Here is a 13311-nt window from a genome sequence, read left to right as displayed (position 1 = left end):
CCTTGTCGTTGAGCAGGAATGGAAAAAGTTGTTTCAGTCCAAATGGGAAACCCTGAACTTCTCTCCCCTCCCCTCCTAGAGCAAATAGCTCCTGTTCTATGGGAACATTTTAAGAAATTGGAAAACGAGCTTTGTGGTTCAGCAAATGAACCTTTCAAGGTTTTACACAGACAGGTGGGATGTTTTAGTTGTTTTACCTACATGGGCTGGTCTTGGGACACAAGTTCTGTGGAATTGTGCCTGGTGCTGCCAATGCTGAGTTAAGCACCTGTGAATTGTTGGTGTGCAGAAAGCCCAGGGGAACGTTGGCATCAAGATCCATTCCACACACAAAAAGGTGAAAAACTAGTTTTTAGTAAATAAATAAATGGGGCTTTTTAGGCTGTGAGGTATTTTATTTCTATGATGCCATCCTGTTTGGTAGCTTGTGAACAGCTGAAGTTGCTTGAAGGCATTTCAGGCTTGAATTGGGATGTTAAATGCAATGTCTTTTCCTGTTTTGTGTTAAAAGCTGCCAGGAATCCTTTGTGAGTTTGTTTGGAAAGAACATCAAAAAGAACCTGTTTTCTCTTGCTAGAATACCCAGGTTCTGCTCTCATTTCTTGTACTTCCCAGGGAGCTGGAGTGACTTCTGTGCTGGGATTTGCCTTTGATTTGAAAACCTTGGATAAATGCACACCAGGCAAACTCCTTTTTCTTTGTGCTTCCTCCTTTTTCTTGTGTGCTTCTTAATTGATGGTTGGGATGGGACAGGCCTTTGACCTGGCATCAGCAAGGAAACATTTTGAACCAAAACTTTTATTAATTCCATAGATAACAGGACCAACTGAAATACAAAGAGAAAATATGAGCTGCTACATGATAAGCCCTTGTGTTCTAACAACAATGGGGGCTGTATTTTGATACACTGTTCTCCACATAAGTCACTTTTTGATATGCAGCCAAGGAGCTAAAACACTGATTTGAGAGGAAAATAAATACATTTTCACTATCTGCTGCATCGTTTCATTGTGAGTTTTTAGCACTAAAAGAACATTCAGGTTTGATTTTATATTTTTTTAGCTCATTACGTCACATCTTTGTATCATGTTAAAAAAAAAATACCAACAGTGGCACTGTTAGTATCTCCATATAGTGACCTTTTCCAGTATTGATCTCTGTGCTGGTACAGGAAAAACAGCAACACTGTCTCAGACTTGGGTGTCTCAACTCCAGATTTCAAGGATCATGGAGGTGTGTGGAAAGGCTGCCATGCCATTCCTGCAGACCAAGAGGCAGGAATTGCCCTGCCTTTGCTCTGGGGTGATCCCACCTGTCGTGGTGGGACACAGGAGTGTGGGGCATGACTCCATCCATGTTAATGATGTGGGATGAGTGGAAAGCACATCCTGTCTTCCTTACCTGCAGCTTCCCAGTCTGTGGGCTTTTGCCAACAAGCTGGCTGTAGGAACTGCTATGCCAGCCTGGCTCTGGGAGGAATTGGTCTGCAATGGTTTCTGCCACACTTGGGAGGTTTCCCAGCAGGGAGGAGGCTGTGGACCTTGGTTTGTGAGATCCCATAACTCAGTTTGCATAGACTGAAAGTCACACCAAGTTTCCTCTACCAAGGGTATCCTTGGAAAATCCCCTGGCGTGCTGCCCACTGCAGGCACCGGGCAGTTTGTTTCCAGGGGACTTTGTTGAAAGTCAGGTGGGAGCTTTATTTCAGAAAACATTTTGCTTTTGTTTCTGGAACGTTGCTTTAAATACTTTCCTTCTGCTTGCCTTTTTTTTCCCCCTGTCACTTCTCTTTGGTCTTGGTGCTTGACATTTGCTGATTTGGGGGAGGCTTAGTTTGGGAAATGATTTGTCACTGGAATCTGTGTATTATGGAAAGAGTGTTTGATACTCACTTGCTGTGATGAGCAGAGCTGCTCTGCTGCCCTCACAATGAGGATACCCAGGGGCCTGGGGGGGCAGCCCTCCCTCAGGGCAGGGACATGGACCAATCTGCACATCCCAACAGCTGCATTTCCTAATTGCAGACCTCCAGTCAAAAGGCGCAGCCATGAAAGATCCAAGTCGCAGCAGTACCAGCCCAAGCATCATCAGTGAAGATGTGATCATAAATGGTCATTCCCATGAAGATGACAATCCCTTTGCGGAGTATATGTGGATGGAGAATGAAGAGGAGTTCAACAGGCAGGCAAGTGATGTGCCTTTCCATTCTCCAGATGAAGGGAGAGGTGCTGTGGCCCAGGGTGCAAGGCTGGGAGTCCTTTGGAGACAGGGTTTTCAGACAGGCCTGCTGGGATAATGGGGGGAGCAGACAGATCCCAGTTCTCTCTGGCAATAAATGCCTATTTTCTGTCATCTTGGTGGAAAATACAGAAAGTGGGGCATGTTGTAATGCCTCCATTGATTCCCTACTTCTGCAGGAGGGAGGGAAAAAAAAATAGTTGTCAGACTTTAATGTGGCACTTTGGAAGGGAGGGATCTCGCTGAGCTGCAGAGGCTGCACATGTGTGGACATGCTGGCTGTGGTGGTGCTGACCTGGATACGTGCAGGTGCTTACCTGCCTGCTCAGCAGGGCTGTTGTTCCCCAGGGAGTTGGGGAACATAGCTGTTGAGTGACAATGAGGATACCCAGGGGCCTGGGGGGGCAGCCCTCCCTCAGGGCAGGGACATGGACCAATCTGCACATCCCAACAGCTGCATTTCCTAATTGCAGACCTCCAGTCAAAAGGCGCAGCCATGAAAGATCCAAGTCGCAGCAGTACCAGCCCAAGCATCATCAGTGAAGATGTGATCATAAATGGTCATTCCCATGAAGATGACAATCCCTTTGCGGAGTATATGTGGATGGAGAATGAAGAGGAGTTCAACAGGCAGGCAAGTGATGTGCCTTTCCATTCTCCAGATGAAGGGAGAGGTGCTGTGGCCCAGGGTGCAAGGCTGGGAGTCCTTTGGAGACAGGGTTTTCAGACAGGCCTGCTGGGATAATGGGGGGAGCAGACAGATCCCAGTTCTCTCTGGCAATAAATGCCTATTTTCTGTCATCTTGGTGGAAAATACATAAAGTGGGGCATGTTGTAATGCCTCCATTGATTCCCTACTTCTGCAGGAGGGAGGGAAAAAAAAATAGTTGTCAGACTTTAATGTGGCACTTTGGAAGGGAGGGATCTCGCTGAGCTGCAGAGGCTGCACATGTGTGGACATGCTGGCTGTGGTGGTGCTGACCTGGATACGTGCAGGTGCTTACCTGCCTGCTCAGCAGGGCTGTTGTTCCCCAGGGAGTTGGGGAACATAGCTGTTGAGTGATAGTCCTCTTGGTTGCTTAATACTTGAGTATCTGGCAGCTGGGTTGGAAGGAGGCCTCAGCTTCATCAGGCACCTTGCAGCTGGGCTCTCAGCCTTCTTCTCCCCACCACCCCTTTCCTAATCAGCTTGATCTTTGTACTCAGGTGGCTGCTCTCTCTGCACTCCTGCACAGGGTGGTTGTGCTGGAGCTTCTGAAACAGGAGATGGCTGCTACTCTCTTGTGGGTGCCAGCAGGGCCCAAAGCTAATCTGAAATTCAGGTTGCTCATAAAATCTAAATTATCTGGTACACACACCAGGGTGGTCTCAGTGTTGTTTCCTGATTGATGGGTTTTTCTTCCTTGGGGACTATACTGTAGCTGGCACATAGGATGTGTAGTTCTTCAGGAAGGAGAGGAGTTGTGCCATGAGTATACTATTTTTTCAGGTACATTTTCAGAGAGGAAAGATGGGAGCATGAGGGGGAGAATCTTACTCAGGCAAATACCACATGGCAGCCTGGTCATCTGTTGCTGCAGGCACATATCTCTGTGTGAATCTGAACAAGTTAAACTTGGGCTGGAAAATATGAACAGGCAATATTAATTTCAAGACATTTGGGGTTTTAAACACTATGTAGTACTTGTGGAGCTGCCCTTGGAGACATCTGCAGGTGTACAACCATGTAACAAAATACATGGAGCTGGGCCAACCCTGCTGTAACACTGGCTTGTGGCTGTGTGCCCATGGCTACCTGGTACCCACACAGAGGGAAGAAGGATTGTTGGGAGAGTGCTCTCCTGGCTGGGGTGCTTTACTGAGGGAAATGCCTGAGTTAGTGTTTCATGTGGGATTTTTCTGGACAATGTCTGGACAGTGGCTTAGAGCACACAGAAATGAGTCCCTGTTCCCTGAAGCTGAGCATCCTGAGCACGAGGGGAGCTGATGTGTTTGCCCCAAGCCCTGGGGACCCAGATTTGACAGGAATCCTGAATTCTCTGGCGTGACCTCCTTGGATTGGGTATCTGTGGTATGGAACTGCATTTCCACTTGCAGATCAAGTACGTGTTCAATTTCAGAGTCAAGGCTGAATAGGAAAACTTGTTTGAGCTTCCACTGAGTGAACTGTTACATCTGAACTGAATCGTTTTTCCACTCTCCTGTGTCTGGCAAGTCATTCACACCAGCTTCTATTCCCCTGCTTTCCATTCTCAAGAACTGTGATGCAGGACATGGAAAATTTGTCAGGATGAACTCCCTCCAGAGCTTGTTTACTGAACAACCAAGCAAAACTTTCCTTTAGTCTTTGCAATGCATGTCAGTTCTGCATCACTTGCTTTGTCCTGCTTATAGTGCAGTAGGTCAGTGTTCTTAACAACTGCTAAGATCATGTGGAGCTCCTTAGGAGAACTATATTGGGTGGGCTCATAATCCACAGCTGAGGAGATGCTTCTTGTTCCCCATTCCAAGTGACAGCCAGTGGTTATTTTTTTCCCAGGAGTCTTGCAGGACCGTTTCCTGGGGAGTGTGCCTGACTGTATGTGTTGTCCCTGTTTTTTTTTCCTCATACTTGCAGTGAGTTCAGTCCAGACAAGTTGATAGCTTGAAATTTTCACCTGGAATCAATATTTTCCTTCTTCTTGAGCTTGTGCAGACAAAACAGTTGGGGCTGAGGGCTTCTCCTGCCACTCCCTTTTAACTGCAGCTCAAGTTCCTGCAACAGAGCACTTTTTTACATAAACAAATCAAAGCCCCTTGCCCTCCTGCAGCACAGAGTGGGTTTCTGCTAGAAGTTCTGTTGCACAGCTAGAAAGGTCAGCTGGGTGCACAAACCTTGGTCTCGGTAAGTCTGTTGATGAAGCAGTTTCTTGTTGTGTAGATTGAAGAGGAGTTGTGGGAAGAAGAATTTATTGAGCGCTGCTTCCAGGAGATGCTGGAAGAAGAGGAGGAGCACGAGTGGTTTATTCCAGCCCGTGATCTCCCACAAACAATGGATCAAATCCAGGACCAGTTCAATGACCTTGTTATCAGTGACAGCTCATCACTGGAGGATCTGGTGGTAAATTCAGTTTCTCATCCTACACTAAAACTTGACATCTCTCCTAGTCCAAGGCTGGTTTTGCTGTTGATTGACAAGAGAAAATCCTTTGCACATAGGCCAGAGGCTCTCAAATGGTGCCTGGCTTTGGGGGTGTAAATGTGGAATGGTTGGATAAGGGATGTTTCCTCAAGTGGTGTGACCTATTCAGTAGTTGTCTTCATAACCACCTGGTGCCTTTCCTAGCCCATGGCATAAATCCCAGTGGCTTGGGGAATGTGTAGCAGGTTCTGAGGGAAGGGCAGTGAGGGAGGCACCTTGACCCTGTGAGGTGCAATTTGAGGACAGGACTGCAGGAATCTAATGCAGCATCTGTCAACAGTTAAGGTGTTGGGTAGGTATATGAGCCATGTCCCCAGGCCTGGTTTGGATCATGGGAACCATAGCAGGTCTCTTTGTAGAGATCTTAAGGGTGAGGAGAGCAGTAAATTATTTCCCTGTTTGTTGCTGTGTGTGACTTCTGCCCAGAGCTTAACTGAAAGGGAAGGACAGTGTGTACAGATTTTCCCTAACAAAATGCAGAGTACAAAAACTATCATGTCATGTAACTGCTGTGAAATTCAGATACAAACCTTCACTTTTCCAAGCTTAAGCAGCTGCAGACAACACTTTCAGACTCAATTAGGAGCATGGAAGCCTAATCCTCCATTTCTTCCTGATGAAGAGCTCATTTTGGAGGCACTGGCTGCCCACCTGGAGCTGCAGGGCAGTGCAGAGCAGAGGCTTGCAGAGTGGACAGGGCAGTCACAGACATAGAAACTGAAAAAAATCAACACACTGCTCAAGTATGTTCAGGGGCTCAAGTTCCTAGACCAAGTCTCCTTTTGCCTTTATAAGCAATGTCTAAAAACCTCATGGCACGTTTGAACAGCTCAGCCTCAGAAAAAGTGATTTCAGCAAGAAGCAAAGTTGCTGGTTTTGGTGCCTTCCCCGGGGTTTTCTTGTGTCTTATTCCCTAATCCCTTATCTGACTAAAACATCCACGTGGTGCTAGATGGTGGTGGATGATTCTGGTGCTAGCACAGGGGAGTGGGCTTTAGGGGCTTTGGGTGTATGCAGAAGCCCTAATCTGTGCCTCATTGTGACTCCAAATCTGTAAACTGGAAGTTTACAGATCCTGGAAATCCCCCAGGAATTGCATACAGCTTGAAAATGTGAGATGAAAATCATGATCCAGCTGCTCTTCTGTTTTTCCCTTCTTCAGGTCAAGAGTAATCTGAATCCAAACGCAAAGGAGTTTGTTCCTGGGGTGAAGTACTTAAATATTTGAGTAGACTGGGCCCTCTCTTGGTGGATGTAGCACAATTTCCACACTGTGAAGCCAGTATTAGAAGATTTAATTGTAAAAGCTCTCTCTTCTTGTCACTGTGTTACACTTATGCATTGCCAAAGTTTTGTTAGTCTTGCATGCTCAATTAAAGTGCTGAGACTGTTACTAAGTAAATCTGTCAAAAGTTTAATGGAAACATAATTGGATCCTGGCTCTGGAGAGGAGGACAGTGAGGTAAGAAAGCACCAGTCAAGTTAAGACAAAAGTACCACGTTAATAAAAACCTTCTGTAGACTCTGTCTTTTTAAACAGGACTCTGGAATTTGCTAAGGATGGTCTGTTTTTAAACTAAAGATGTGTTAACTGGTGCTAGTTTGCACCTGATCATGCCTTAAGCGAAAGGATCTCTGATTGTTATGCAAATTAGCTAACTTCCCCTTGGAATACCAGTATTGTTACTGATGTTAATTTCCCCCCTTCAAAAACGTCGTGCTCCTTTTGAGCAGCATGAGCTTGAACAGAAACGTTACAGACCTGAGCAGAGTCGTAGATCTCAGCTACTGAACTAACATCCCAGCCAGCAGGAGGAAGGAATTCCCTGTATACCTTTGCAGTGTGAGATCATGTTTAGCAAGCTGTCACTTTCTTAATCAGGTCACAGGAGATGGGAGTTTTCATCATAATTTCTTCCAGGAACCCCGAGGGTACATAGTGCTGCCTATGTAACTTTTAGCATACAACTTTATCACAGCTGGATTTAACCAAGGAAACCCTAGCATTAGTGATTTGAGTGGTGCTTTTCCCTTGCTTTGTTTAATCATCACTACACAATAGTCTACAGCACAACAACTTTTGGTTTTTTCGTTTTGTTTTGGGTTGTTTTTTTTTTCTTTGTTTTGGTTTATTTTATTTTTTTTTCTTTTAATAAAAGCTAGAACAGTTTTGGCTTCTTAAACTTCATATTCGGGTAGGTTAAGCTGCCATACGTGTTCAGTGTGAATAGTGTTTAAGTTGAAAATATTGTAAAAAAATTATATTTTTTCAAAAATATTTAAAAAAATAAATAAGAGTAGAACTGATGTGGTGCCTGGCTCCTGATTCTGCACCTCACCTGGCAGCTCCTCTGGCAGGGACAGGGAGGGATGGCACGATGGATGCGGCGCCTCTTTGTAAAACGATAGCCCAACATGTTCCTCTGGGCTTGGACTGGGATTGCTCTTTCTCCTGCTTGATGTGTTTGCCTGGATGTATTTTCCTTGGTTCTCCCAGCTGCTGATCCCCATCCAGCTCCCTGGCTGCTGGCAGCACTGGGCAGTCCCACTATAGAAAGCCACGGCTGCCTGGCACGGGGTGCCAGGAGCTGCCAGGAGGGTCTGGGCCACCCCTCAGGTACCATTCTGATCCATTCTTGCTCTGTAACTTTGCCCAACCTCACTGTTAATACCTTCTGGTTTTTTAAGCTGTGATGAAAGCAGCTGGAAACACTTCAGAAGTCCTGCAGAATAGGGGGGAGCCTTTCACAGGTGGTAGCTACAGCTTGACCACATTCCTGAACAGGGCTTGCTCCAGGTGAAGGAACCCCTCAGGAATTCAGTCAGACCAACTCATTTTGCTTTTCCTCTCCAAAATGCTAATTGCAATTATCCTAGGCTCCTTCCAGAGTGTTTGTTCCCTTCTCCCTTCCTCACCTGAGATCCTGGAAGGAGCAAAACTACTCTGGCGTTTCCACTGACTTGGAAATAGTTTAGACTTGAGCATGGAAAGACAGAAGGTCAGGAAATAACATCCTACTGTACCCCAGTTTATTTTTAGCAGGAGTTCCACCAGAGAACCCAGCAGCAGTTGCTGAGCTTCCGCGCAAGTTTCAGGCCTGGGTGCAATTAGCTCAGGGCAACTTGCAACTGAGTTGCTGCATCTGGGAACCAGCTCCTTGTGAAACCACGAACTCCTTGTGAAACCACCAGCTTCACCACACTTTCCTGCCTTTGCTTTGGGTTCTTTTTTTCCTGTTTTTTTTTTCCATAACCCAGGAAGGTTTCTTGAGGAGCTGAACTGGTCTCTGCTGGGCAAGAGCTGCTGGTCTCCCTGTCAGCCCCTGGGGTTTGTCACTGCAGCAGAGGTGACAGCACACTGGTGTTTTGGCTGTTGCTGGATGGCACTTGCACCATGGAGAGGTTTCTCTTCCTGCTCCAGCCCCAAAGAGCAGGCTGGAAGTGGGCAGGGAGCTGGGAGGGGACTCCACTGACCAAAGGTGCATTGCAGAGCAACAAACTAGGAGGGGAGGAGACAGGGCTCTTCACTGCCCAGAGCCACTGCTGTGCCCGTGGGAGGTGGTGAGTGCATTTGCATCATTTTGGAGCTCTGGGTCGTTATTTTTTTTCCCTTCTTCACTTATGAAACTGTGTCTTGAGCCATGGGTTTTCTCACTTCTACTCTCCTGCTCTAGCTGGAGAGGGAGTGTGTGTCCGTGTCACCACAGACAGGCTGTGACAGGGACATCTAGTGCTGGCTTTAGCTTTGCATTTTGGTGCTAAACCCAAGCCCAGAAATGGAAACCAACCTGGAAACCAACTGGCTGCTCCAAGCAGTGCTGCTGGGCTGGAGCCACCATCCAGTGTTCCCCAAAGCTGGATGGGTTTGCCAAGGGCTTGTGCTGAGCCTCCCCCACCCTGCACCCAGGCTGGGACAGAAGCCCACGCAGGAGCTAGTGCTGGACAACATTTAGTGTGTCTGTGTTGGGCAGCCCAGGAGGGAGCATGGAAAGCTGCAGGAGCCCCTGCAGAAGGGATGAGGGAGCAGTGCAGGACACAGGAAAGACACTGGCAGAGCAAGTGGGCTTGAATTTTTAATACTTGTTTTTAATGAATGATTTCAAAATGAGCATCCCAACACCAGGCTGGGTCCTGAGCCCTGCCCAGTGCTCGCGTTGGCTGCCCTGCTGGAGCCAAGGGTACACTGTGGGAGCTCCTGGCCCCGGGTGGGAACTGGGGGCTCTGGTGGTTCCTGATGAGCTTGAGCAAGTGCTGAGCAGGTCTTGACCAGCTGCAGCTTGAGGTGGAACAATGACACGGGGGGTCCCCGGGCCAGTACCCCAGGAGCTGGGGATGTCCCCAAAAGGCACCGTTGAGTTGCCCTAGCCCTGCATTCCAGATGAACACCAGAACCTTTTGCCTTTGGACTTGGTGGATGCTAAAGAACTCGGGACAGCACCCTCAGGAGCCTGGCTTGGCTTGCCCAGCGCCGGGACACGAGCACTGCCCAGGCTCAGACCTTGGTGCACACAGAGAGCCCGTCCGTGCCGTCCGGCGCCTCCGCAGCCCCTGCTTCGCCGCCCTTCCCCCGGGCCCTGAACCCGGTGAACACGGGGCAGATAGGCAGGTGCTTCAGCCACCGGCTTCTCCTCACCACGCTCATCCCGAAGGGGAAGTCGTAGCTCCTCAGGTTGGCTCTGCCTGTGCTGTCCGCGTGCGCTCCCGCCTTCCACTGCACCAGCCCTCGCTCCTCCTGCGTCCCTGCAGTGGCAGCACCATGTTGGCCCCGGCCCCTGCCATCCCCTCTTGCAGCTCTAACCCAAAATTAATCGGCTTTAATTACCCGGGATAGTGTTGTCCAGGATGAAGGCGATGGTTCCCCCGACGAACATCTCAGTCGTGAGCAGCACTGTCAGGATCTGGTCCAGCTCGGGGACACCTGCGAGAGCGCGGGACTGAGCCGGGGCGCGCTGCGACAAGCCGGATTTGGCCTAATTAATCAGTGCTTACCTGTTCTGCCCTCCCCTCCCTCTCTAACCACCCCAAAAAAAACCCGGGTGGGCTGGTACCTGTGTGAATGGCCTTGGGGTGGGAATCCAGGTAGTTGGGCAGTGTCAGCCCGAAAAACATGGCAAAGCCCAGCACGAAGAGGTTGCGGGAGGAGTTCATGTCGACGAACTGCAGGTTGGAGAGGCCGACGGCCGTGATCATTCCTGCCAACAGAGACAGGCTGCTTGACCCCGACCCCCCAAAGCCCACCCTTGCATCCCTCGGGTTCTCCAGCCCCTGGAATCCCCTGGGAAGTGTCCTGGGGCTGGTGGGGTTTGGCGCGCTGAGGTTACCGAACAAGGTGCAGAACATCCCGCCGAGGATGGGGTCGGGCAGGGAGGCGAAGAGCGCTGTGAACTTGCCAATAGTCCCCAGCACCAGCATGATGCCAGCCCCGTACTGGATCACCCTCCTACTCCCCACCTGCACAGAGAGACCAGCAGCAAGTGACAGCACCTGTCCTCCAGCACCGAGCCAGGATGCCTCCCCAGCCCCAGTACCTTTGTGATGCCCAGGACACCAATGTTGGGGCTGGAGGAGGTGGAGCCGTTGCCAGTCCCCAGCAGCCCCGCGATGATGCAGGAGATGCCTTCAGTGAAAATGCCCCTGGGGAAGAACACAAACAAGCTGGTCCTTGCTGCTTCCCTCCTGTGCTGGTGCCAGGGCCTGGGCAGGGTACCAGCAGCTGGATGTACCTGTTAATGGCGTGCCCGGGGGGCGGTGGGGCCCCTGCCAGCCGGGCACAGGAGTAGTAGTCCCCGATGGACTCGATGATGCCTGCCAGGGTGGCACTGAACATTCCCAGCACGGCTGCTGAGGTCACCTTGGGCAGACCCCACTGGCCTGCTTGGTGGGCAGAGCAGGTTGTCAGGGTGGAGGGCACCTTGGGACCTGTCCCCCCTGCTGATCACCAGCACTGCTTCAGGGCCCTCCCAGGTGCTCCAAGCCCTGGTGATGCTGTGCCAGGTTCCCCAAGGGGTGAAGGGGTGTTTTGGGGGTCCCGCGTGCCACAGGGCTGCCTGGCACTCACAGGGGTAGGGGACCCGAAACCAGGGTGCCACGGACAGGATCTCCCCCCGGGCATCTGTCCTGGCCTTGTAGCCATAGGCCTCGGGCTGGCTGGGGAAGACGCTGGCACGTGTCAGCACGTAGCAGAGCAACCACACCACCATGATGGCCATGATGATCTGTAGGGGCAGAGACCCGTGTCACTTACAAACCCATGGGGTGTAAAAGGGGGGGGGGGGGGGGAGGATTTTTGGGACCTCCCCCCAAGGACCCAGCAGCTCCCAGCCAGTCCCTACCGGGAACAACTTGAAGATCTGGACACGGAGCAGGACGAAGCCGCGGCCTCGCCGGTAGCCGGGCAGGCGCAGGGTGACGTGCTGCAGGTACTGGGCAAACAGGACGATCAGGAAGATGGTCCTGGGTGGGAGGGGAGAAGGGAAAGACCAGGTCCCTCGTGCCCGCAGCGTGCTGCTGGCTCCGGGGGGGGCAGCCCAACCCCCCGGTCCCCCCGTGCCCTACAGCGCAGCGATGCCCCAGTGGGAGCCAGCCCGCTCGCCCGCTGCCTGGAAGACGGAGAGGCCGATGAGGGAGACGGTGGGTGTGACGGTCAGAGGCCCGATGTAGCTGAGCAGTGCCCCGGGCAGCCCCAGCAGCCCGATGGCCACCTCCACCAGGCTGGACACCACGATGGCCCCCTGGATCTGCAGGGCACGGAAAAGGAAGATAGATGGTCAGCACCCTGTGGGCGATTTAGGGGTCCCCCCCCGGGGATGGTGGTGAGACGTACCTCCTGCATGCGGGGCTGCCAGATGTGAGAGGTGTTGAGGGGCAGCGTCCAGTTGCCATAGATCTGCTCTGGGGATGGAGGGGGGGTGAGGTGGTGCCCTGAGGGTGGGGAGTGGCTGGAGCCCCCCCTGCAGCCCCTCTGCCCTCACCTTCAGGTGGGCATCTCCACTTCTCCAGGGCCAGGATGGACTTGGCAGGGACCAGGAAAGCCAGGGCACTCGCCTGGAAGAGGGGCAGCCTGGGGAGGGGACAAGAGGGGATGCCTGTGCCCAGGGCCTGGGGATGGGCCAGGGGGTCTCTGCCAGGGGCTGAAGATCTACCTGATCCCCACGGTGGTCTGGATGAGGGTGGTGATGCCAACACAGGTGAAGATGGTGCCGATGAGGTAGCTGACGGTGAGCTGGTCCTTGCCGACGCACAGGCTCTCAGCCAGCAGGAAGGGGACGGCGATGGTGCCACTGAAGCAGGTCAGGTAGTGCTGGGGGGCAAGGGGGGGCTCAGCAGGTCCAGGGACCGGGGGGGTCCACGCTGTGGGGAGTGGGGACTCAGGCCCTGTCTAGGTGGGGTGTAACCCCCTTCCAGGCCGTACCTGGAAGCCGAGCAGGATGCAGAGGTACCAGGGGGGCACGTCCTCAATCCTGTAGAGCATGTTCACCTCTGGCCGGGGGAGCCCGGCAGCCACCCCGGGGTCCTGGCAGGCAGGGGGGCACAGCTCAGCCCCAGCTTAGCCCAGGGGCTGGGAACACTCTGCACTTTCCCAGCTGGTGGCACAGACAGCCTCATGGGAGCCCTTGCACCCGTGGGGGTGGGAAGGGGTCCCAGCAGGCTGGTCTCCACCCAACGCTGCATTACTGAAGGGTTTGGGGGTGCCCCAGTACTCACCCTGCCTGCTGCAGGCAGCTCCTTCCCAGGGGGATGCTGGGGGCTGGTGGGGGTCACGACTGAGTTCCCATTCTGGCAGCAAGGGTGAGGTGGGAGCCAGGTCAGTGTCGTCTTGGGTGTCCCATGGGAATGGGGCTGGGCTCTGCCCCAGTGACACAAGGGCCACGGAGCTACCGCTCAGCACGTGC

The 13311-nt window shown here is 51.9% G+C and overlaps 2 protein-coding genes across 2 annotated transcripts in view; one reads left to right on the top strand and one right to left on the bottom strand.

Annotated features, from left to right (window-relative positions):
• The first annotated feature begins 2714 nt into the window (after positions 1-2714).
• PAIP2 (poly(A) binding protein interacting protein 2) lies at positions 2715-6969 on the top strand. Its single transcript, XM_009999941.1, has 3 exons — positions 2715-2872; positions 5159-5338; positions 6582-6969. The coding sequence occupies exons 1-3, from the start codon at positions 2735-2737 to the stop codon at positions 6645-6647; spliced, it is 384 nt and encodes a 127-aa protein (XP_009998243.1). The 5' UTR covers positions 2715-2734; the 3' UTR covers positions 6648-6969.
• A 2942-nt stretch (positions 6970-9911) lies between these two features.
• Positions 9912-13311, bottom strand: part of SLC23A1 (solute carrier family 23 (ascorbic acid transporter), member 1) — an 11054-nt gene continuing 7654 nt past the window's right edge. Inside the window, exons 4-16 of the mRNA XM_009999954.1 lie at positions 12831-12898; positions 12562-12719; positions 12391-12479; positions 12243-12310; positions 11975-12156; positions 11752-11872; positions 11478-11634; positions 11143-11290; positions 10948-11053; positions 10741-10870; positions 10468-10611; positions 10242-10337; positions 9912-10159 (exon numbers count right to left, since the gene is read on the bottom strand). Coding sequence (XP_009998256.1) covers positions 9912-10159; positions 10242-10337; positions 10468-10611; positions 10741-10870; positions 10948-11053; positions 11143-11290; positions 11478-11634; positions 11752-11872; positions 11975-12156; positions 12243-12310; positions 12391-12479; positions 12562-12719; positions 12831-12898 — 1715 coding nt within the window. The remainder of the gene's footprint in view (positions 10160-10241; positions 10338-10467; positions 10612-10740; positions 10871-10947; positions 11054-11142; positions 11291-11477; positions 11635-11751; positions 11873-11974; positions 12157-12242; positions 12311-12390; positions 12480-12561; positions 12720-12830; positions 12899-13311) is intronic.

This window comes from Chaetura pelagica, unplaced genomic scaffold, assembly GCF_000747805.2.
Source record: "Chaetura pelagica isolate M959 unplaced genomic scaffold, ChaPel_1.0 scaffold296, whole genome shotgun sequence".
NCBI lineage: Eukaryota > Metazoa > Chordata > Aves > Apodiformes > Apodidae > Chaetura > Chaetura pelagica.
Note: the sequence above shows the minus strand (reverse complement) of the source record. Positions and strands in the feature narration are given on the sequence as shown.